Here is a 23,098-nt window from a genome sequence, read left to right as displayed (position 1 = left end):
TTTTGTCTTTTTTTTGCCTCATAACTTCTCATTTGTCTAGTCTTAGCATAGGACATAGTGCGCCAGGTATTAGGCCCTTATCACACTGGCGATTTGCTGGCGAGTTGAAAGTGGGGCGAGCGCGCAACGATCCCGCCGCGAGTATGTAACGATCTCGCCGGGATATCCTGGACTCCCATTAAATATGTATAATTTTCGCATGAGCACCTAATGGCAGAAGTGGTAGCTTTACAAATCTACAGTGACGTAAGCTTGTGTCAGACCTGGCTTTCTGGGATCATGATTAGTACAGTCCCCCTTAAAGCGGCTGATAAGTGGGCAAATATCTGTAATATCTGTCAATTTAACTTGCATTCGATTGCTAGTTTTTGAACAAACGACAAAATGTTCACCAGTACACACTTACTCCTCCTCCTAGTAAACTGATGGTCCCGATTTTGTTTTGGCATTTTGAATAGGTTGTAACAATAAAACAATGTAAATATTATCCAAAATATTTGTTAATATCAACAGTATAAAATTGCAAAATGGAATGTCGTGATACATTACAAAAAAATTATGTGGCATAACAAACATAGAATTCATATGAGTACATCCTAAGTAAAACACATTCCTTCACAGTAGAACTTCTCTTGAAATTGTAACTAAGGGTTATTTCATGGGTATTTATTTATCTAACTATTGAATCAACACGAAAATGTAGTTACATCTCAATTACTGTACTTAATTACTCACCGTCATGTGGGATCACTGGCGACAGGAGGGATAACCGGACAACCCTTTCCCGAGATAAAAGCCTTTCAATGGGCGTCTCTTAAACAAGGCTAACACATTGTAAAGGCTTTCCCATTTGAACTGCAAGCCCATTCATTCGACTAGCCCTTACCGAAAAGCTCAGCCAAACATAAGGCTAGCCCTTTGCAATTGTTTACTGCTAGCCTATACGCCTTGCAATCCCTTATTATGGGTTACCCTTATCATTAAGCGCTTTTTATAAAGCTTTCCCTTTAGTATTGTCGTAGTTCAGCCTTGCGTGAAAGAGACAGGATTAGTAAATTCGATCATTTGGAAGTTGGAAGCGCGCAAACATGAAACGAACGCCGCCGCCGACGATCGCTCGGATTCGAAGTAATGTGTGCTTTATGAAGAAGACAGACGATTTAAATTAGCACGCTTATATGCTAAAAGGGAAGCCCTTATAAGGGTAACCCTTATAAGCCATATGCGGAGCGGATGATAAGGGTTTTGTAAGGGTATTGGGCTACCAATTACTCAAATGGGCTAGCGCTATATAAGGGCTTTAAAAGCAAAATGAAAGGATTTCGTCTGGCAAAGGGTATGGTGAGTTAAGCCTTATGCAAAACCCTTACAAAACCCTCTATAAGGGATAGCGGGCCGGTCCCTGGGGATAACATTAGAGAAAGGAAATATTTCCCCGTTATATAATGTGGCTGATGGCAGCGTTTTTTACGATCTTTGAATCAGAATTTACCAGTCTTAGGGTACATTTTTCTATTTAACTAGATTAGTTCAGGGGTCGGCAAACTTTTGAGAAGAGCCAAACGCGGTGGAAATGGAAATCACCGGTTATAGGCATGTCAAAGAGCCTCAAATGTTGTTTTCAGTGGTCTAAAATCTCTTTAGCGTTAATGTTTTGGGAGATTCGAAGAGAACCGCGCTTTGCCCACTCCTGGTTAGTTCATAGTTAAAAAAACCGGGCAAGTGCGAGTCGGACTCGCGCACGAAAGGTTCCGTACCATAATGCAAAAAAAAAAAAACAAAAAAAAAACGGTCACCCATCCAAGTACTGACCACTCCCGACGTTGCTTAACTTTGGTTAAAAATCACGTTTATTGTATGGGAGCCCCATTTAAATCTTTATTTTATTCTGTTTTTAGTATTTGTTGTTATAGCGGCAACAGAAATACATCATCTGTGAAAATTTCAACTGTGACAGACGGACGGACGGACGGACGGACGGACAGCTAAGTCTTAGTAATAGGGTCCCGTTTTACCCTTTGGGTACGGAACCCTAAAAATTGGCTTAAAGTTATCCCTCTGTCCCCACTTGACGGTATTTATTAAAGATGGCAAATTGCTATAGTTATTTCTTTTTAGAATTAAAATGAAGTTAGTAGAAATGCCAGATATAAATCAGGTAAGTTATCATAATAATAATGCGGTCAGGTAATGTGGTAAAATTATGAGCAATTATATAAACAAACAAATCAATTAAAATCTTCATGATTTTACATCTGGAGTTATTTTTAGTGCTAAATAAACGAAGTTTCTAATACACTTACGCCGAAGTATAAAATAAAACTTCTGTGTTCCTATCAACTCATATGTACCTATTATAAATGCATATTATAAATAATAAATAATATATATGAGTTCCGTAAATTGCTGTTGTAAATCAAATTCATTGAAAATCCACATCGAAACCAGCTATTACTAAATAAACTAAAGTCTCTTTCAACCATATTTTATTGCTCGTATAAAATTGTCTTTAATTTATCTTTGTCCTACAAAGAAACAAAAAGCAACTTTATACTCACTTTAAAGGATCGCTGTAATTGGAAGAGGAGCAATTACTTCATTCATCGGTCAATACTCTTGCTCATATTTCATGTTTTGTCGATTACGGTGCTTTCTATTACGGCAGTGACACCTCGGCACAGTATCCGCAAATAATCTTTTGCTTGAAAACGGCTCATTTTCTGTATGATGGACATTTTATTATGACACATTTGTTTTGGCTTACATTGTACATGTTTATTTCCGCGCAAGTGTGATGAAAAACATCGTATGTTTTTTATAATAAAATTGTAAACTAGTCATATAATCGGAGGGTATATGGAGGTATACCAACGGGTGGTCCACCGTAACAATCTTGCCCATAACTTCCATATTGCACAAGATCTCGATCGCGCACATGGGCGACAAAGGTTTTTGAACTCTATCAAAAGTAGATAAAGTTCAAAATGTGAAGAGAAACGTGTTCCCCCTGCCCGTTAAAGAGTTAAAATGGAAACCGTATTCGCGTCGGTCTCGGTCAGGCCTTCCAGGGCGGCTTGGGCCCGCTGTGGTTGAGGCCGCGGCGCGCGCGGCGCTCGGGGCGGTCGCTCGTGGGCTCCTCGTGCGGCGACGCCGAGCGCTCCGTGCTGTCCAGCGCCGGAGGCTTCGTCAGCAGCTGTTCAAATATGGCACAATGTTACACGTTATACGTCGATGTAACGATAATTCACTTTAAAACTGGTCAGTTAAGGTTGGATATTGCCTGATACGTCTTCAAATGTTACCAGAATCGTCGATAGTAACGCCGCATGGGATCAGAGCCCGCCGAATAATGTTACAGTGAACAGTGAAAGTGAAGTGTTGCTCTTCTCGTGTAATGGTTGTTGAACAAAGAACATATCGAGCAATACTTGACCTAAACGACAAGTGTCAACATCAACATTTGAATCAGGAATGCCAATAAGATCCAGTTCCCGATCTGAATTGGACGGTCTACAAGCTTTCGTCAAGTTACTTGAATTCTTCTCAGAAGATCGTTAAGCCCCGTCTCCATATCGCGCGCCAACTCGATGGCTCGCGCGGCAGCCCGGTATCCATTGCGCGCGGCTGCCGCGCGAGCCAATGTTCGATGGTTTGCCGCGTGATATGTAGACGAGGCTTTAAGTTACGTAAAATGTTTATAAGATTAACTAAGAAACTAATAAGCTATTAACAAAATGGTACTTACCAACTTAACGTAGTGTTGAAGCTCGTGGTCGGAGAGTCCGTCCAAGTTAAGTGGGTCGCGGTCGCGGCGCGGCGGTAGCGATAGCGGCGGGACCTTCCCCGCGAACTCGGGCGCCGGCGTCGACGCTACAATATTTACAACTTTTATCAAGGAGCGTCCAGATCTCGCGAATGCGCCGCTAGGACGTTGGCCGAATGGTTGCACCTCATCTCGTATTGCGACATGACATGAGCCAGCCAGTTATCTTATTTCATTATGATATGGATATGCTGTGCAGAGTAGTGCACATTCGCCAGATTATTGACCGAGCGTTAGCGAAAGTCTCAGTTTCAGTTTGGGCAAAAATGCTTTCGCATATCCGGACGTTTTCCTTTGCAGGTCGCAATTCTCAACTGATGCTCGTGAAATTTTATTATCAGGTGCGATGATTAAATAGATTTATTTATCTATTCACTTTTTGAATTTTCTTCAAAATGGCGGAGCCATACATATATTCAGTTTTAAATTTTGCTCGCGACATAGAAGATAGCATCCTATAGAAGTGGTATACGCGTGCCTCCGTGAGGGACAAAACATACGGAATGCGACACTATGATTGATCGAATTTATTTGTTGCTCACCATAATCCATACTAAATTTATGGTGGGGAACAAAAAATATGTGAGACAAAGACAAACAATAATAGCGCTTTCGCTGCTACGCCTGCTACTCCTACTGAAAGATACATAAGACCCGTTCTGTCAGTTATCCCCACCACTCATGTCCAATCCAGTTTAATACTAGATTCATAGCTCGCGAGGTCTACAGCTCATAGAGATAAACCGTATGCGTAACAGAGCGAATAAACATGACCACATGATAATACTATGATAATAGTACATTACTACAGAGGCCGGGACGAAAGGGGTTGCCGGCCGAAGACATATAGACGGCCGAGCGAAGCGAGGCCGGATAGGTCTGAGCGCGGGCAACCCCATTTCCCGCCGAGGTATGTATAGTGCTTTTCTCAAACATGCAATGAAATAAATAAAATAAAAAATCCACGAAACCCAAGCTTTATTTATAGAAAAAACTAAAAGTAAACTACACCCAAAATATAACCAACACATACCTATATCATTATCACGCGTATGTTTTACACGAGTCGTGTATTTTTACTACCCGTATATTTTCATGTATCTTTGATTTTTTCGCCTTGTATCCGTCTGACTGTCGTTTTCGTCACAAGTTTACATAGTCTTTCATGTTGATATCATGTTTCACATACATCGTTGCTTTATGCATGGAGTAAATAAGTATAATTTCCACAGTGTTGACGAATTTGTAGTTACATTCATTTAAAATATGCCACAAAACTGTTACTGTAAGCCATTTTTCTTAGTTTCTCAAATAATATAATTGCCATAAGCAACCATACACATACTTCGTCTTTGACTTGGCGGCAGAGGCAGCAAGTTATTTAAAATCAATTCTGCTTACGCTGCCAATTCCAACACCTACGATTACAATTAATATTAAGTTTCATTATTTCGTCTTAACTCATATTAAAGTCAAAAAATCAACAACGCACCATAAATCCAATAAAACAGAATAAATATTTTTCAACTTTACCTCCATAACAATTTAAAAAATATAACTACGCATGTTTGAGTAGACCTTTTTACCGCTAACGTTTAGATGAAATATTTTAAATGTTTTTATTTGTGTAGTTAAATTTATAATTTAAAATTATAGAATGTATTATTTATGTTATTGTAAGTTCATGTTGATTTTATACAAATAAAACTGCAAATTATAGCAAACATTGTTTTTTTTTTTATATGCGTAGTGGCAGAGTGTCATTACGAACCATAAAGCAAATACTGCCTCTTGTTTTTTTTTAATGGATGAATGCCACGGTGCTGTGTCACAAATATCTGTGAAATGAAAATTAAAAAAGAGGACTTTGCCGGCCTAGGCCTGCAAGATGTTTATGAAATTCCATTAACGACCTTTTGTCCTAGCCGCTCCTGAAACGTCATACTTCGCAGCCTATTATAAGGAACATAACATCAATATTTCATTGCATGTTTGAGAAAAAGTATTTAAACGAATAAAACCCCAAGGCTCAGTTACGTCGTGTAATCGTATCCACTCACCCGAGTCTCTGGTGTGGTCGAGGGGCTCCTGGCCGCTGGTGAGGATCCGCACGGCCTGCCGCCACTGCTGCTGCATCACGCCGTGCAGCTGCGTCGCGATCTGCCCGCGACGCCGCCGGTGCGAATCCAGCTTACTCTACACATTGTTCAACAAATAAGTGTTGTTACCTAAGTACCTACTAATTTGCAAGACAAAAAGACTTATTATTAAAGGTTGCACTTAGACCGCCGTTAGACCCGCAATGATGTATGGAGCAGAATGCTGGGCCGCTAAGAAAGTGCATGAACAGAAACTCCACGTCGCGGTAATGAAAATGCTTAGATGGGCCGGCGGTGTCACGCGACTCGATAAGGTTCGCAATGAATATGTACGCGGCTCGTTCAAGGTAGCGCCTATTACCGAAAAACTCAAAGAGAGTCGAATGAGGTGGTATGGTCACGTTATGCGAAGGGACGAAAACTACACAGTGAGGAAGGCTATGAACATCCCAAGCAACCCCAGAGGAAGAGGCAGAAGACCAGCAACCTGGTGGACCAATGTTGAAAAAGAGATGAGGACACAAAACCTGACCACACATACAACCCAGGATAGATTGTCCTGGCGCCGACGTACGAGGAGGCCCGACCCCAGCTGAACTGGGAAATGGGCTGGACAAAGAAGAAGATTAAAGGTCGCACATTTTCATTTCCCGCCATTCCTTCTAAAATCACTATGCCTGCTAAGTACTTATGGATGGCCGATGTTAGCAATCCCTTTTCTCTACAAGTGGTACAGTCCTTTTGTCAAACAAATATAAATACATTAATAAAATAGATATAAGATTTAATTACATTACATATTTACTAGTTAGTAATAAGTTGCATGTTTGTAACAATAAAGACATAACTAGACTAGACCATAAACCGTAAGTTAGTAAGAAATTTACCTCCAATAAGCCGATTTTTTCACTGGCCTGGGCCAGCTGTAGTCGATACAATTTTATCTCCTCTTTTTGTTTCTCTTCCAGAACTTTAATCTCCAATTTGTGTCTAAAACAATAAAAAAAATGTTAGCAATAGATTTAGCACTTTATGACAAAAGAAAGAGACGGAAATATAAGAAACCAAGAGAACCTACTGAAATGGGCTACTATACATTTTTTTATATTACGTCGGTGGCAAACAATCATACGGCCCGCCTGATGGTAAGCAGTCTCCGTAGCCTATGGACGCCTGCAACTCAGAGGTATTACATGGGCCTTGCCGACCCTAACACTCCGCACCCTCGTTGACCTCTGGCAACCTTACTCATCGGCAGGAACACAACACTAGGATGTAATTTCCTTGCAGGTATGCCAGCCACTGTTAAAGATGGCATTTTTTTGGCTGTGAAATCGTCAGCAGGTTCCGCTCACCTCGCTCTAATAGAGCCTTACCTATCATCTAACTGATTACGACATATCTTTTAAAGAAATTCAGTATGGCACTTGCGATCCAGTTCCATTGCATCCTAGTAAATGACCAGTGAAAGTATTTGGTGTAAATAAAAACCCAAAAATCAATATATGTATGTATGCCTTTAAGATTTGAAGAGTTCCCTCGATTCCTCATGGATCCCATCATCAGAACTGGGTTTCGACAAAAACGGGACCAATCTGTATGCATATACATACAATCAAAAAAAGAATTTTCAAAATCGGTCCAGTAATGACGGAGATATGGAGTAACAAACATAAAAAAAAAATACAACCGAATTGATAACCTCCTTCTTTGAGATTTGGAAGTCGGTTAAAAAGAAACTCACTGCTCCTCGATCCTCGCCACCTGCCTATTGAACGTTTCCAGCATGGCGCTTTCCTTGCCCCTCGCGTCATTCTCTAGGTCCCGCTCGGCGTGCTCCAGCTGCTGCTGGAACTCCTGCAGCTTGGCCAGAACGGCATCCTCTAACTGCTTCTGGTAGTGACACTTTAGCTCATTCTTCTGGAGCTCCAACTGTTTCCGTAGGGACTTCACTTCAGCGTCGAGGTTGTCCTGAACAATAGATGTAAGAATAACTGTTTAATTATAGTTTTTTAGTATAAGAAAAAGGGCATACATACATATATACATATATATATTTATAAACAGAAATTACATCTCGATATTTCCACTTTGGTCAAGTTCTACCTACTACAACTTAATAAATCTAATACCTTTAAACGAGCAATTCTTGTTTATTTATTTATATATATTTTTTATATTATATGTATATATATTTTTGGGATCCATATCGGAAACGTCTTTAACGATTTCGATGAAATTTGCTATATGGGGGTTTTTGGGGGCGATAAATCGATCCAGCTAGGTCTTATGTTTTCCGAGCAAAGCTCGGTCTCCCAGATATTTAGTTTTATGTAATAACACTGTAACATACGCATTTATTGAGCAGGTCGCTACATTGGTCTTGTTTGTCGGCCAACTGCCGCTCTAGGATGGTGGAGCGGCCGCGCTCCTCGTTTATCTTGGTCCTCAGAAGGTCCCTCTCCTGATGAACGAGCGCCGTTTCTTCGTCGATGGACTGCAGTCGTTGGGACAGCTCGTCTATTTTTTGCTTTGATTCGTTGTGGTCTGATTTTTCCTATAACATAATAATCCATGTAATACTAAGTGTAGCTAACTACACATAATTCTTTTACTGTAAAATTAGGTCCAATGTTCTAAGGCTCGCGCACAAGGATAAGATAAGACGGTTCTGCACAGAATGAGCGGTTCGCGAGGAAACTGCCGCGCGAAGCAGGTCGGTCTGTGTAGACGTGTCGCACCGACCGAGCTACTTCGCACGGCAATTTCTTCGACTGGAGGAGGAGAGAGGCTTGTTCTGTGGACCCTAATCATCGTACAGAAAATGTCTCAAATAAATATAGATTAGGATTCAGCGTTCTTTTTTCCAGCAATCTATCATGTCACAAGAAGTTGTTAAAGAAGATAAAATACTAATACTACTACCCACCTTTTCCAACACATCCTCTAAGTTCTTTACACAATCTGTAGACTGTTTATTCAATCGCATGACCGTCTCATAGTTTTCCTTCAAGGCCTGTATTTCCTTGTCCTTGCTTGCTAAAAGCTGATCTTTGCTGGCCAGCGCACTCTCCGTGCTGGCCCTGACCTGCTGCATTTCCAGGTTAAGTTGCTTGCACTTGTCTTGGTAATCATGGGCCAAGTCTAGGGCTTTGTATAGCTCGGATTCAAAATGGCTAGTTTTCTGTAAATTGAAGCATAGAAAAAAATAAGAAAAACCCGTCATGTGCGAGTCCGCTCGCTTTCCCAGGGTTCCGTATATACTCAATTTTTAACAATGTATTCTTTTATGTGGAAAGTGAATGAAATACCTTATAAACCCATAGGTAGGGGTCGATCAAAAACTAAGTAATTAAGTCCGACTCAGTATAGTATAAAGGGAGGAGGTCAGACACACGCATGAGTGATCGTATAAGGGTTCCGTTTTTTCCTTTTGACATACAGAAGGTATAGAAGGCCTTTGCCACCACTTGGCACTTTGCTTGTTTGTTTGTCTATTTGTCAGAGAGAAGTTTGTCTACGCAAGAGTGATAGAGAATAAGAAAACGAAATGTTGATTTTCAGGTGTAAGGAGAAAACTGTGCAGCATCATCCTAAATTGACAAAATAAACGAATTTCGAATTTTATAATTTGGAAAAACCATGTAGAAATAATAAAGAGCTAAAACATATACCCAGCTAGCTACTAGTATTATACGATCTGTGACCTGGAACAATGAAAAAGTATTGAAATACCTTCTGTGCTGCATCAGCAACAGCTTTAAAGTTGTCAACCTCCCGAATCATCTTGTCCAATGCAGCCTTGTGGCGCTCCTCGGCCCGTTCCAGGCTGCTAGTGAGCTTCAGCCAGGCCTCCCGGAGCTTGGAGATGGCCTCGTCCTTACTGTGATCTACTTTCACAGCAACTGCCAGCTTCTCCTGCTGCTCCAGTAGTTTCTTTTGTAATTGTTGGATTATGGATTCACAATGCTAAAATCATAAAGTAAATATTTTAGTTGTACTTATTATTTTAGGAAAATGTTGCGGGAAAATTAAATATGTAAAACTGACCCACTGACCCAGATGCAAAGTAAGCATTGCAAATGGGCTTTGAAGATTATTTACTGCCTAGGCAATTTACAGGGATTATTATCCTGATTCTGTACCAATTTTGCATTAAAATGACAGATTGCTCTAATAAATTGGAGTAATCACACTGTCATTTTAGTATCTGGGATATAATAAAAAAAAAACAAAGAATAATGAAATGGGTCAAAATTCTTTTTTTGTCTTGTTTGTCCCCAAAAAATATGATGGATTGAAGCTTTTTGTATGAGAAGAAATTTCGTTTTTAATTTTTATTTTGTAATATAATCTACAACTAGAAAGACAATATCTTGCAATAGCACTCAACTTTTTTTATTTAGTTGATAGAATACACATATACAAGTGTGACAAAGTGGTCAGAAACAACTGAAACCAGACAACAAAAACTAATTTTGACCCAAATACACAAAAGACAGATTATCAGAATTTGCTTGCCTCTCTTTTTAACTTTTCCTCTTCTAACTTTGCATTTTCCATTCTGTCCCCCTTGTCCCTTTTTTCACCCCACATCTCACTTAAGCTCAACAAATCTGTGTCTATAGTGTCAATATACTTGTTGCGAAACTCACTCAATTTCAAACCATCTTTAGCCTCTGGAAAAGGTCTCATTTGTGGCATTTTGAACTCATCTTTTTTAGGAGACATGGAGTGACTTGTATCGGCCATAGAATTTTGAGAATGACTTCCAAAGTTTTTGGACTTGTATTGCTCCAACACCTTTGAGGCTCTATCATAGATTTTATTACTAGAAGGACGGAATGTGTCTGAGTAAGGTTGAGGTTTCTTCGGAGTTGATGTAACTTGGATCTCTTTAGGGTCCATGAAATTTAATTTTCTGCTGGAAGGAGATCTTGTTTCATTTGTCAAGGGTCTGCACTTCTGGCTTTCTAATGCCAATTTTTCATTTGGCTCTGCAACATACTGTGATCTAACATTGCTTGAGGTTGGCTTGTCAGTTGTTTCAGTGTTATTCTTAACCAGGTATATATATTTATCTAATATGTTACTGGATACAATTCTACCACTCGGCAGCTTGATATCATCAACACCCATTTTCTGGTCCATCTTTCTTGTCATGTAATCACCTGTAGCTTTGATAACATTCTCTGGGCTAAGAGATGTTTCATTTTTTATTTTAGATTCAGGTATTTCATATGACTCAACTTTAGTCAAAAATTCATCAATTTCATGTAATAGTAATTTATCATTTTTCTTGCTAGGTGTGGATACAATACTGCTAATGTCTCCGTCCATACTTATTGTATCATTTGCTGAAGACTTATCAGGAATATCTTTGAACTTTAACGGTGGTATATGTGTCGTGCTGATTGAGTCTAAACTTGTAAGGGACCAGTCTCGTTTTCTGTCCCTTCTATTTAATACCTTTCGTCGCCGTCTGCGTGGGAACGTAAAGCACTTACGGTCGAGACTCCGGCTGTCAAAACTCTCTGTCTCACAACTTTTACGCCTTCGTCCAAAACTAGAAATACTCTCGTTAGTACTTAACTCTAAACTTTCTAACCTATTTTCAAGAGAGTGCACTTGGTCCACGAGTTTCCCCAATACTTGAGCAGTGCAAGACGGCTTGTGCACGACGGTTCTAGAGGAATCTAGGAGTGATCCTTCGGAGCCTGAACTTGGCACAAGGAAGAAATTCGGCGGGATAAGCAAAAGAATATCGGTATCGTCGGTCTCACTCATCACAGCAGTTTTGATGGCGTAGTCTAGAGTTTAAAACTGATGCCATCCTTTAGCGCTCACTCAAAAAACGGATTTTATTACGTTGAATTGTTTTAATCTCAGATTAATTAATTTCAAGTATAAATAAATTGTTTTTAACGCAACACAACCGTTTTCTGATGTTGTTTGTTGTATTGTTTGTACGTGGTTTGACTGACAACTCAACAGCCAACCAAATCCAATCAAAGTTTGACACCAACTTCAATATTGCCATGTGAAAAAACGCAATGTGATTTCTAGGTCGTGGCCGTGGTTAAAACCCGTAACACACTACCGCACCGCATCGCGACCTTGGTGCGTCGCAAGAGATATCTCTTTCTCGCTCTCACTTATGGGCGCGGCGCACCAAGGTCAAGGTGAGGTGTGGTGTAGTCAAGGGCCCAACGTTTTCTGTTCTCTTTCACGACGCAGCAACTAGTATCATTTCTCTCTCCTCGCTCTTTTAAAATGCCGTTTGTCAAAAAAGGACAACCATACTGTTGACAAGGTGGACTTCAAATCAAGTGTTGCCTTTCTTGATGCGCCCAGGCTGTGTATGTGTGCGTAAAAGCGTATATGTATGCTCTTTTAGGGATGTGAAAAGCCGATTTTAATCATGTTATATATCGATAAACGCCAGAGGCGTAACTAGGGGGGGGTTGGAGGGGGCACGTGCCCCGGGCGCCGTCCAAGGGGGGGGCGCCAAAATGGGCAAAATACCTCCCTTAGAAAATGGACCAGCCAAAATGTAGGACACAGCCAAATTTTTTTTTCGCGACTTGCTCAGTAGGTGTAATCCCAAAATCTCCCTGGCAAGGAAAATGCAGTTATTTTTTAGCCAACCTGTATACAGGATGGTCCAAACCTTGATGTCCAAAAATTTTTTTTAGTATCGTCGTCGTGGGTTATCAGAATATATACAGGGCGTCCCACGGCGATGCCACATGGAGGGAAAGTACCTTAAATATCATAGATAGCATATTTTGCTGAAAGAAGACTTCATTTTATTTTTAAAACTTAGTAAAGTTGCATTCATACTTTTTTAATTTTTTTTGAAAAAAAATGTATGGAAAAAAATTATCGCGTCATTGGAGGAAAAGTACCTTAATTATTGTAAATGAACATCTTACTGAAAGAAGACATTATTTCGATTTAAAAAAACAAGTTGAATTGCATTTTAAATAATTTCATGGTTAAACCGGGAATCGAACCCGCTACACGAGAAAAAAAAATACCTTGTACCAAAAAAATAATTCTCACATTGAAGCCTTTCGATCGGTATGACAAAGCTACAAGGTATTTTTTTTCTCGTGTAGCGGGTTCGATTCCCGGTTTAACCATGAAATTATTTAAAATGCAATTCAACTTGTTTTTTTAAATCGAAATAATGTCTTCTTTCAGTAAGATGTTCATTTACAATAATTAAGGTACTTTTCCTCCAATGACGCGATATTTTTTTTCCATACATTTTTTTTCAAAAAAAATTAAAAAAGTATGAATGCAACTTTACTAAGTTTTAAAAATAAAATGAAGTCTTCTTTCAGCAAAATATGCTATCTATGATATTTAAGGTACTTTCCCTCCATGTGGCATCGCCGTGGGACGCCCTGTATACCCCATGATTAGCCGATTTTTCGTAGTTTACGAGTTTAACTTTTAACTTTTGTTAAGAAATTCCGGGGTGAAGCTTTGCTTTGCTTTTATGTCTTCTAATACATGTTCGTGGTATTTTAGACTGGTCATATTTTTCATAAAATCGATTTCGACTGGCAAAGCATATTACTTTTTGGCAACCGGGTTTTTTAACCTAATTAGACCCCGCTGAATCCGAATTTGCCGGTTGCTTGATCGAATTCTTGACCGGAAGTGAGATATTTGACATTAAAGGTCCCTTTTTTTCGTTTTTCGTAAATAACTCTTAAACGGTGGCGCATAGCAAAAAATGTTCTATTACATAAGTAATCTGCATAAAATTACCTACAAGAAACATTCGGTATAATTTTTCGCTAGGATCAATATTCAAAGAGATTTCAACGCGGGAAATTTAATTATAATCACTTCTAAGGTCCCGTTTTTTAGGTTTTCGTAAATAACTCATAAACGGTGGCCAATATCAAAAAATGTTGTTAGACTTTAATAATCTACACAAAATTTTGAATAAAAAAGATTCAGTACACTTTTCGCAGGGATCAATATTTAAAAAGATAATAAAGAGGGAAAGTTAATTATAATAAATTCTAAGGTTCCTTGTTTTTATTTTTTCGTCAATAATTTGAAAAGTATGACTCATAGCAAAAAAAATCTTATACATAAATAATAAACGTAAAATTTTCTACAAGAAACATGTAGAACACTTTTCGCTGGGATCAATATTTAAAAAGACAAAGCAGCGGGTAAGTTAATTATAATCAATTTCAAAGTCCCTTTTTAGTTTTTTGTAAATAACTCGTAAATGGTGTCCCATAGCAAAATAGGTTTTTAATAACAAATTATCAACATACGTATTTTTTTTTCTCGTGTAGCGGGTTCGATTCCCGGTTTAACCATGAAATTATTTAAAATGCAATTCAACTTGTTTTTTTAAATCGAAATAATGTCTTCTTTCAGTAAGATGTTCATTTACAATAATTAAGGTACTTTTCCTCCAATGACGCGATAATTTTTTTCCATACATTTTTTTTCAAAAAAAATTAAAAAAGTATGAATGCAACTTTACTAAGTTTTAAAAATAAAATGAAGTCTTCTTTCAGCAAAATATGCTATCTATGATATTTAAGGTACTTTCCCTCCATGTGGCATCGCCGTGGGACGCCCTGTATACCCCATGATTAGCCGATTTTTCGTAGTTTACGAGTTTAACTTTTAACTTTTGTTAAGAAATTCCGGGGTGAAGCTTTGCTTTGCTTTTATGTCTTCTAATACATGTTCGTGGTATTTTAGACTGGTCATATTTTTCATAAAAACGATTTCGACTGGCAAAGCATATTACTTTTTGGCAACCGGGTTTTTTAACCTAATTAGACCCCGCTGAATCCGAATTTGCCGGTTGCTTGATCGAATTCTTGACCGGAAGTGAGATATTTGACATTAAAGGTCCCTTTTTTTCGTTTTTCGTAAATAACTCTTAAACGGTGGCGCATAGCAAAAAATGTTCTATTACATAAGTAATCTGCATAAAATTACCTACAAGAAACATTCAGTATAATTTTTCGCTAGGATCAATATTCAAAGAGATTTCAACGCGGGAAATTTAATTATAATCACTTCTAAGGTCCCGTTTTTTAGGTTTTCGTAAATAACTCATAAACGGTGGCCAATATCAAAAAATGTTGTTAGACTTTAATAATCTACACAAAATTTTGAATAAAAAAGATTCAGTACACTTTTCGCAGGGATCAATATTTAAAAAGATAATAAAGAGGGAAAGTTAATTATAATAAATTCTAAGGTTCCTTGTTTTTATTTTTTCGTCAATAATTTGAAAAGTATGACTCATAGCAAAAAAAATCTTATACATAAATAATAAACGTAAAATTTTCTACAAGAAACATGTAGAACACTTTTCGCTGGGATCAATATTTAAAAAGACAAAGCAGCGGGTAAGTTAATTATAATCAATTTCAAAGTCCCTTTTTAGTTTTTTGTAAATAACTCGTAAATGGTGTCCCATAGCAAAATAGGTTTTTAATAACAAATTATCAACATAAAATTTCCTCCAAAAAACATCTAGAACACTTTTCTCTGGGATCAATATTTCAAGCGATATTAAAGGAAGAAAGTTAATTACAATCAGTTCACAGGTCACTTGTTTTTAGAGTTTCGTAAATAACTTGTAAACGGTGGCCCGTTGCAAAACAATATTCTACATAAATACTAAACATAAAATTGTCCACAAAAAAGGTTCTGTACACTTTTTCGCTACGATCGATATTCAAAGAGGTATTAAATTATAAGGGGGGTAAGTTAATTATAATCAATTTTCAGGTCCCTATTTTTAGGTTTTCGTAAATGACTCGTAAAATAAGGCTCATAGCAAACGAAAAACATATGGAACACTTTTCTCTTTTTAGGGTTCCGTACCTCAAAATGAAAATAAACCGGCCAAGCGCGAGTCGGACTCGCGTTGCAAGGGTTCCGTACATTACCCAATTTTTAACAATGTATTTTGTATATGTGAAACGCGAGTTTAAAAAACCTGTCGGGATTGGTTCAAACACTAAGTAATGCCCGACTCGCGCTTGACTGCATAATTCTAAAATTTTAGACCCAATCGTTTCGGAGATAAAGCCCCTCCCCCCAAAATAAAACATTAAAATACAAAAAATTACCATCGGGGGCATGGTCTGGCCTTTATCTCCGAAACTACTGGGTCTACATTTTTAAAATAAAATAAAATAAAATAGTTCCTTACCTATATAGACGAAAACCTAAAAATAGGGACCTGGAAATTGAATATAATTAACTTACCCCCTTTAATACCTCTTTAAATATTGATCGTAGCGAAAAAGTGTACAGAACCTTTTTTGTGGACAATTTTATGTTTAGTATTTATGTAGAATATTGTTTTGCAACGGGCCACCGTTTACGAGTTATTTACGAAAAACTAAAAAAAAAGTGACCTGTGAACTGATTGTAATTAACTTTCTTCTCTTAATATCGCTTGAAATATTGATCCTAGAGAAAAGTGTTCTAGATGTTTTTTGGAGGAAATTTTATGTTGATAATTTGTTATTAAAAACCTATTTTGCTATGGGACACCATTTACGAGTTATTTACAAAAAACTAAAAAGGGACTTTAAAATTGATTATAATTAACTTACCCGCTGCTTTGTCTTTTTAAATATTGATCCTAGCGAAAAGTGTTCTCAATGTTTCGTGTAGAAAATTTTACGTTTATTATTTATGTATAAGATTTTTTTTGCTATGAGTCATACATTTCAAATTATTAACGAAAAAATAAAAACAAGGAACCTTAGAATTTATTATAATTAACTTTCCCTCTTTATTATCTTTTTAAATATTGATCCCTGCGAAAAGTGTACTGAATCTTTTTTATTCAAAATTTTGTGTAGATTATTAAAGTCTAACAACATTTTTTGATATTGGCCACCGTTTATGAGTTATTTACGAAAACCTAAAAAACGGGACCTTAGAAGTGATTATAATTAAATTTCCCGCGTTGAAATCTCTTTGAATATTGATCCTAGCGAAAAATTGTACTGAATCTTTCTTGTAGGCAATTTTATGTAAATTACTTATGTAATAGAACATTTTTTGCTATGCGCCAACGTTTAAGAGTTATTTACGAAAAACGAAAAAAAGGGACCTTTAATGTCAAATATCTCACTTCCGGTCAAGATTTCGATCGAGCAACCGGCAAATTCGGATTCAGCAGGGTCTAATTAGGTTAAAAAACCCGGTTGCCAAAAAGTAATATGATTTGCCAGTCGCATCAAGAAGGAGAGCGATTTTGAATATTTTTGTCTAGTCTATTTGCACATATAACATGAAATAGCGATGGGGAAGTGACACCATAAAATAATAGTAGAAATAACAAAAGAGGACTTTTTTAATGAATTACTAATTTGGAAGCTTTCCACCTCAGTTCCTTTGACCGGCGACTCTGAAAAATTAGGACTATTAAGTATCACTTTTTTGACCTTTTAAAAAAACTTAGGGTCTAGCAGTTTCTAAAATAACAAAAAGTCCTTGAAAGCGCTTGTATTTTATCATTATTTATTTTTTATTTATTTAGGTAAGGGCAACATCTAAGCTTGAACTCAGCTCAACTCAGCCAAGTGAGGATGCTGTTGTTTTAGCAACTGCGCCGTTGGTCAAGGATTATGTTACAAAAAGAAACAATAAAGTTCAATAGTTTTTTTTTTAATTAAATCTTCACCCCAGAATTTCTTAACAAACGTTAAAAGTAATAAAAATCATAATTCGAAAACTACGAAACGTCGGCTAACGTACATATTCTGATAGCCCACAGCGTGAGAAATTTAAAAAAATTATGGACGTCAAGGTTTGGACCACCCTGTATAAGACATGCCGTGATAACATCGCTCGTTCTGTGATACTAGAATGTCGTGAAAAACCTGTGTCAGGTTTCGATGTGGGATCGGGACAATCTAGTCCAATTCAATCCCACCAAGACTCAATTTTGCGCGTTTAGGGCTAAGAAAACCTCATTTTTCAAGGCACAAGCCTTCCCATGTCAGGGAGTATTGGGAGCCTCGGTGTTGAGATCTCCATCAGTGACGTCCAATAATTTCGTAGCCACCTTGCTGGGTAGGCTGCGCTCGTATCCAAAAAAAAACTCGGTGTGCTCAATAAAGGGAGGCGATACTTTACTCTGGGGTAGACAGATCCCATTTATTGAGTACTGCTGTCACCTTTGGGCAGGAGCATCTGGATGCCACCTTGGACCCTTCAAATCAGTCCAAAGGCGCGCTGTACCTGTGAATAGTCTACGATCCCAAACTCACAAGCGATATTGAACCTTTAAGTCTAAGGAGATCTCCAAAAAATAAGTGTATAAGTTTTAAAATGGTCGGCAACGCGCATGTGACCGCGGACCATCAGGTGGGTCGTAAGCTTGTTAGCCACTGATGTACTAAAAACACTTTTTTGTCTCAATTAAAAGTAAACTGTAAGTAATAAGTAAAAAAGTAACTCTTTCGTTAGTTCATTTCGTTTGGGGGGGAGGGGGGGGGCGCAAATTTGGTGCCTGCCCCGGGCGCCATATCCTCTAGCTACGCCTCTGATAAACGCTACACAGCGGTACGAAATAGCGATTAATTGAAGCTTCAATATCTTCGTTAAACATAAACATAATTGAAATGCTAATGGATAATGAATATAATATAATTCAATTATTGCGGAACACCTATTTTAGGACGTATTTATGTATTTTAATTAAATATCTGAACTTTCCCTTGGTTCTCTGCTGGGGCGTGACTATAAAATTGTGATCTGATAACCACAATAAAGAATAAAAGCGTTTTTGGTCATTTTAGGTATCGTTAAGCCTTTGAAGTATAATTAAAATTGCAAGAAATGTCGATAGTTTATCGATATGACTTTATCGACATGGCTACAGCAACGTGGGCCTCATTGTTAATCGTACCATAGACATAATATATATATAGACGTAGTCTCAGCGAGCTGTCACTGTTGCCACTTTTGTTTAGTGTACGATTAACAATGAGGCCCACGTTGCTGTAGCCATGTCGATAAAGTCATATCGATAAACTATCGACATTTCTTGCAATTTTAATTTTACTTCAAAGGCTTAACGATACCTAAAATGACCAAAAACGCTTTTATTCTTTATTGTGGTTATCAGATCACAATTTTATGGTCACGCCCCAGCAGGGAACCAAGGGAAAGTTCAGATATTTAATTAAAATACATAAATACCTCCTAAAATAGGTGTTCCGCAATCATTGAATTATATTATTATATTATAATATAGTCATTATCCATTAGCATTTCAATAATGTTTATGTTTAACGAAGATATTGAAGCTTCAATTAATCGCTATTTCGTTCCGCTGTGTAGCGTTTATCGATATATAACATGATTAAAATCGACTTTTCACATCCCTAAAAGAGCACACATATACGCTTTTACGCACACATACACAGGGTGGGCGCATCAAGAAAGGCAACACTTGATTTGAAGTCCGCCTTGTCAACAGTATGGTTGTCCTTTTTTGACAAACGGCATTTTAAAAGAGCGAGGTGAGAGAAATGATACTAGTTGCTGCGTCGTGAAAGAGAACAGAAAAGGTTGGGCCCTTGAATCGTACACTAAACAAAAGTGGCAACAGTGACAGCTCGCTGAGACACCGTCTTTATACTCTTTATATATTATAAGTCTCCATAGACTACACCCATGTGTAGTCATGTAGTAGTGTATTTTGGCTTCAAGTCATAGACACATTTAGGAGCCCTTCAACGTGCACACTAGTGCCACTGCTAAATAATCGTGATTATTTAAATTTAACGAAAGATATTGAAAAAAGGGGGCCGCTACCAAAGAATATAATACTCACTAGGAGAAGAACGGTAACTCCATACAAAAAAATGTCCCCAACCGTTTATACGTTTATACTAGTGGCGCCGTCTTTGTGTACCAATGGAACTAAAGTTGACAACCGGTTTAGCCTGGCGGGTATTGGTAGGTATATGTATAGTAATTCTGTTGATAAACATATTTGTTTTCATCATATCACGAAATATATGCAAGATGCAAATATTACCCCTTGTTTGTGGTATTATCAATTGATTTAAATAAAAGGCATGTTTATGTTAATAACATTATATATACTGGGTCAAGCAGATCTTGTCAGTAGAAAAAGGCGGCAAATTTGAAAAATGTAGGCGCGAAAGGATATCGTCCCATAGAAAATTTGAATTTCGCGCCTTTTTCTACTGACAAGATTTGCTTGACCAGCTATATATTATTTATTAAAAAATGTTTTACATATAAAAATATACACTGAAAACTGGCAACTGGCAACTTAATAAAAAAATAGACATTAATAAAGCGCATTCACAAAGTGTTCAGTACCTTTTATACAAATAACAGGCATGCCTACCTATTACACTTTACACACAGATACACTACACTTTACACACGGCATTTTACACAGATTTCCAACTTGTATTCATACATTTCTTCACGGTTAATTAATACGCTTTCCAGATGCGTTATGACTCGGTTCCTTCTGAACACACTAAAGTTGTAAATTTCACTCTGGCTGCTTCAACAGCCGTTGCTCCGCATTTAGCACATTTTCTATGTGCATTGCTGTAATCCATGTAGGTACAGAACTACAGACTTACAGTCTTAAGTGGTACGTAGCGGTACACGTTGTATGTATTATTTAAAGAGTTAATAAATAAAATTTTCGTTATGAACTTTAACCACAGCAGTTGGACAGAGTCATTGACAAATATATTTTTTATTATGGTGGGTAGACGTACCTACCCTCCATATATTTTATGAACATTGATAAAGACAGTTGGAAGCAAATATTCATTATAAAACTTAATCGCATGTAATTAAGTTTTAAGCGTTTTAAGTCCCGTTTTATGATTAATATTGTATAAAATTCGTGATAATTTAAATCAGAGTTGGGAGCAATGTTGCTGTAGAAAAATGTTTTTATTTTTATTACTCGCAACTTTTTCCCGGAGGCCAACGCACACATAGAAGCTTAAGGCGCACACATGCGCAATTATTTGGGGACATAACTTTCTTAGGAAGTGAACAGGCCTTGCGCCGCTACGTACTGTATTGTGTATGCAAGTACCTTTTGAATACATCAGACTAGTTTTTATGTTGCTGGATTCGTCATTCTATGCGTCCAAAGTTAAGACGGCCGTTTTTGTTTTGAGTTCCTAGATCGACGAAACCAGCAACATAGAAACTAGTTTGATGTATTCAAAAGGTACTTAAATACACAATACAGTACGTAGCGGCCCCCTTTTTTCAATATATTTCGTTAAATTTAAATAATCACGATTATTCAGCTGTGGCGCTAGTGTGCACGTTGAAGGGCTCTTAGGTAGACGCGTGAGTTCTGAGTTTTTGGCAAAAATTATATTTTTGGTTCAAGAGCACCTTTCTAGGAACTCTTAGAAATATGATGAGTAAAAAAGGAATTAGGTTTAATATATTTTAATTTATATCTTTATACAGTTCAAGTAAATAAAAAACATTATAATGTTAATGTTTTAAGTATTTAGTTAGTTTGACAGTTTGTACGGCTGTCGGCTATTGGTAAAATCATGGTGATTCTATATTAAATCATGTTCCATCATTGTATATACCCATGTTCTACAGACAATAAACAAATTATGAATTAAACATATAAACTATAGAATTATTAAAATTAAAAAATCATATTAGCTTGCTTCAGCATTCCAATCAGTAGCCTAACTAAAGCAATGCAAAACACAAAGCATCATGTTACCTCTGTTCTTACATGTTGTGAGGTGTGTGCACAGGAGGAAACTAACATTTTATAAAAAAAGTTAAGACATCATTATCATTAGGAGTGCAATTCGTATAGTAAGGCCACTGAACAGATTGTTACCTTACAATAAAAATTCACTAATTACAAAAATAAAAATCAACCTTGTTCAATACTAATATGGTTCACTACAGCCAGCTACAGACTCTACTCGACATGTCCCAATATTGCTCATGATAGAATGTAGAATCTTATGGTAGCAATTAGTGAGTTTTGGTTGTCACTTGACAGATATGATGTAACACACAGGGATACAATTCTTAAGTATACATTTGTTTACATTATACGACTTAGGAAATATACACAAAGTCCTTAAAATACTTTTCAACATATTATATTGAGAGTTTCTATCATGAAGCTCTCACTGCATGAATTGGAGTAGTTTTGATGAAAGCATCAAGTTTACTTTTAAATAGTTCACTAGTTATTGGCTCACCAATGCCACACAGGGGATTCCTAATAGCATATTGAACGTAAATTTCTCCATAAATCTTTTTCAACAATTCCCGCACCCCTTGAGCTTGGTTGTCAGTATTCATGACAAATTTAAGTCCCGATGGTGTTTCTAAACAATGTAGCGTGTATTTTGAAGTCTTGTAGTGCAGGAATCCGTCTTTTGGATCCAATGGGGAAATCTTGGATACAAAGGACTTGATTGAGAACAGCATCCCATACATCAGCTTGCCTTCCTGAAATAGTTGGAAGGATATTTTACATATAATATAAACATCAAAATATGACTCAAGTTCAAAAGGCGTCATCAGAATTCAGAATCAACACTAAGAAAATGATAATGCATGTTCTGTTTAGACTCACTTCCTCTCTCGACATTCCTGATTGTTTAGACCTGTTCCATTCGCCGTAGTATAACAAAGTTCCGTAGCGATCAAAAATGTATAAGTTATGAATCGTCATTATTGCCGAATGAGCAAAATAAATTGATGTAGTCGAATGCACAAAAACACAACGTAGGGTTCGTCCATATGTCAAATCACAAATGTCAAAAAGTCCAGAATCGTTCGAATACCATAATAATACCACTGTCATTTCCAACCAGTGTTTAAAATATTCAAATGTGAGTAGTAGGCCAAGCGCGCACCACGACTTTTTGTCGCGCGATAATTTAGTCGCAGAAATGTAACGTATGTGTTTATATGGCAGTGCGCGCATATGCGACAAAAAAATCGCAGCGATTTTAAAATTGTGATTTGTCACATTTTTCCGCGACTGCTCGCGACGCGATTGTCGCAAAGTGAATTGCAGCATACGGAGTTGTATGGCCCCGCGCGCACTGCGATAATAAAATCGCACCCCGGACCTCAGTCG

General features: G+C 37.4%; 2 protein-coding genes across 2 annotated transcripts; both read right to left on the bottom strand.

Moving 5' to 3' along the window:
- Positions 1–482: 482 nt before the first annotated feature.
- Positions 483–11,889, bottom strand: LOC134677497 (centrobin-like). The gene is made up of 9 exons (XM_063535979.1): positions 10,444–11,889; positions 9,658–9,891; positions 8,852–9,106; positions 8,276–8,479; positions 7,667–7,893; positions 6,810–6,912; positions 5,884–6,019; positions 3,746–3,870; positions 483–3,193 (listed from the first exon to the last, which is right to left on the bottom strand). The coding sequence occupies exons 1-9, from the start codon at positions 11,707–11,709 to the stop codon at positions 3,056–3,058; spliced, it is 2,688 nt and encodes an 895-aa protein (XP_063392049.1). The 5' UTR covers positions 11,710–11,889; the 3' UTR covers positions 483–3,055.
- A 9,512-nt stretch (positions 11,890–21,401) lies between these two features.
- On the bottom strand, positions 21,402–22,749 carry LOC134679654 (trafficking protein particle complex subunit 1). The gene is made up of 2 exons (XM_063538605.1): positions 22,589–22,749; positions 21,402–22,461 (listed from the first exon to the last, which is right to left on the bottom strand). The coding sequence occupies exons 1-2, from the start codon at positions 22,685–22,687 to the stop codon at positions 22,123–22,125; spliced, it is 438 nt and encodes a 145-aa protein (XP_063394675.1). The 5' UTR covers positions 22,688–22,749; the 3' UTR covers positions 21,402–22,122.
- Between the last annotated feature and the right edge of the window lie 349 nt (positions 22,750–23,098).

This window comes from Cydia fagiglandana, chromosome 2, assembly GCF_963556715.1.
Source record: "Cydia fagiglandana chromosome 2, ilCydFagi1.1, whole genome shotgun sequence".
NCBI classification, from domain to species: domain Eukaryota; kingdom Metazoa; phylum Arthropoda; class Insecta; order Lepidoptera; family Tortricidae; genus Cydia; species Cydia fagiglandana.
Note: the sequence above shows the minus strand (reverse complement) of the source record. Positions and strands in the feature narration are given on the sequence as shown.

Bases quoted from the DNA above. Each gene is read 5' to 3' on its own strand.
- LOC134679654 (XM_063538605.1), bottom strand. From the start codon at position 22,687: ATGACGATTCATAACTTATACATTTTTGATCGCTACGGAACTTTGTTA. The intron at 22,462-22,588 runs GTGAGTCTAAAC...CAACTATTTCAG, and splicing joins CAGGAATGTCGAGAGAGGAA to GAAGGCAAGCTGATGTATGG.
- LOC134677497 (XM_063535979.1), bottom strand. From the start codon at position 11,709: ATGAGTGAGACCGACGATACCGATATTCTTTTGCTTATCCCGCCGAAT. The intron at 9,107-9,657 runs GTATTTCAATAC...TTCAATTTACAG, and splicing joins TTGCTGATGCAGCACAGAAG to AAAACTAGCCATTTTGAATC. The intron at 7,894-8,275 runs GTATGTTACAGT...TCTATTGTTCAG, and splicing joins GCGACCTGCTCAATAAATGC to GACAACCTCGACGCTGAAGT.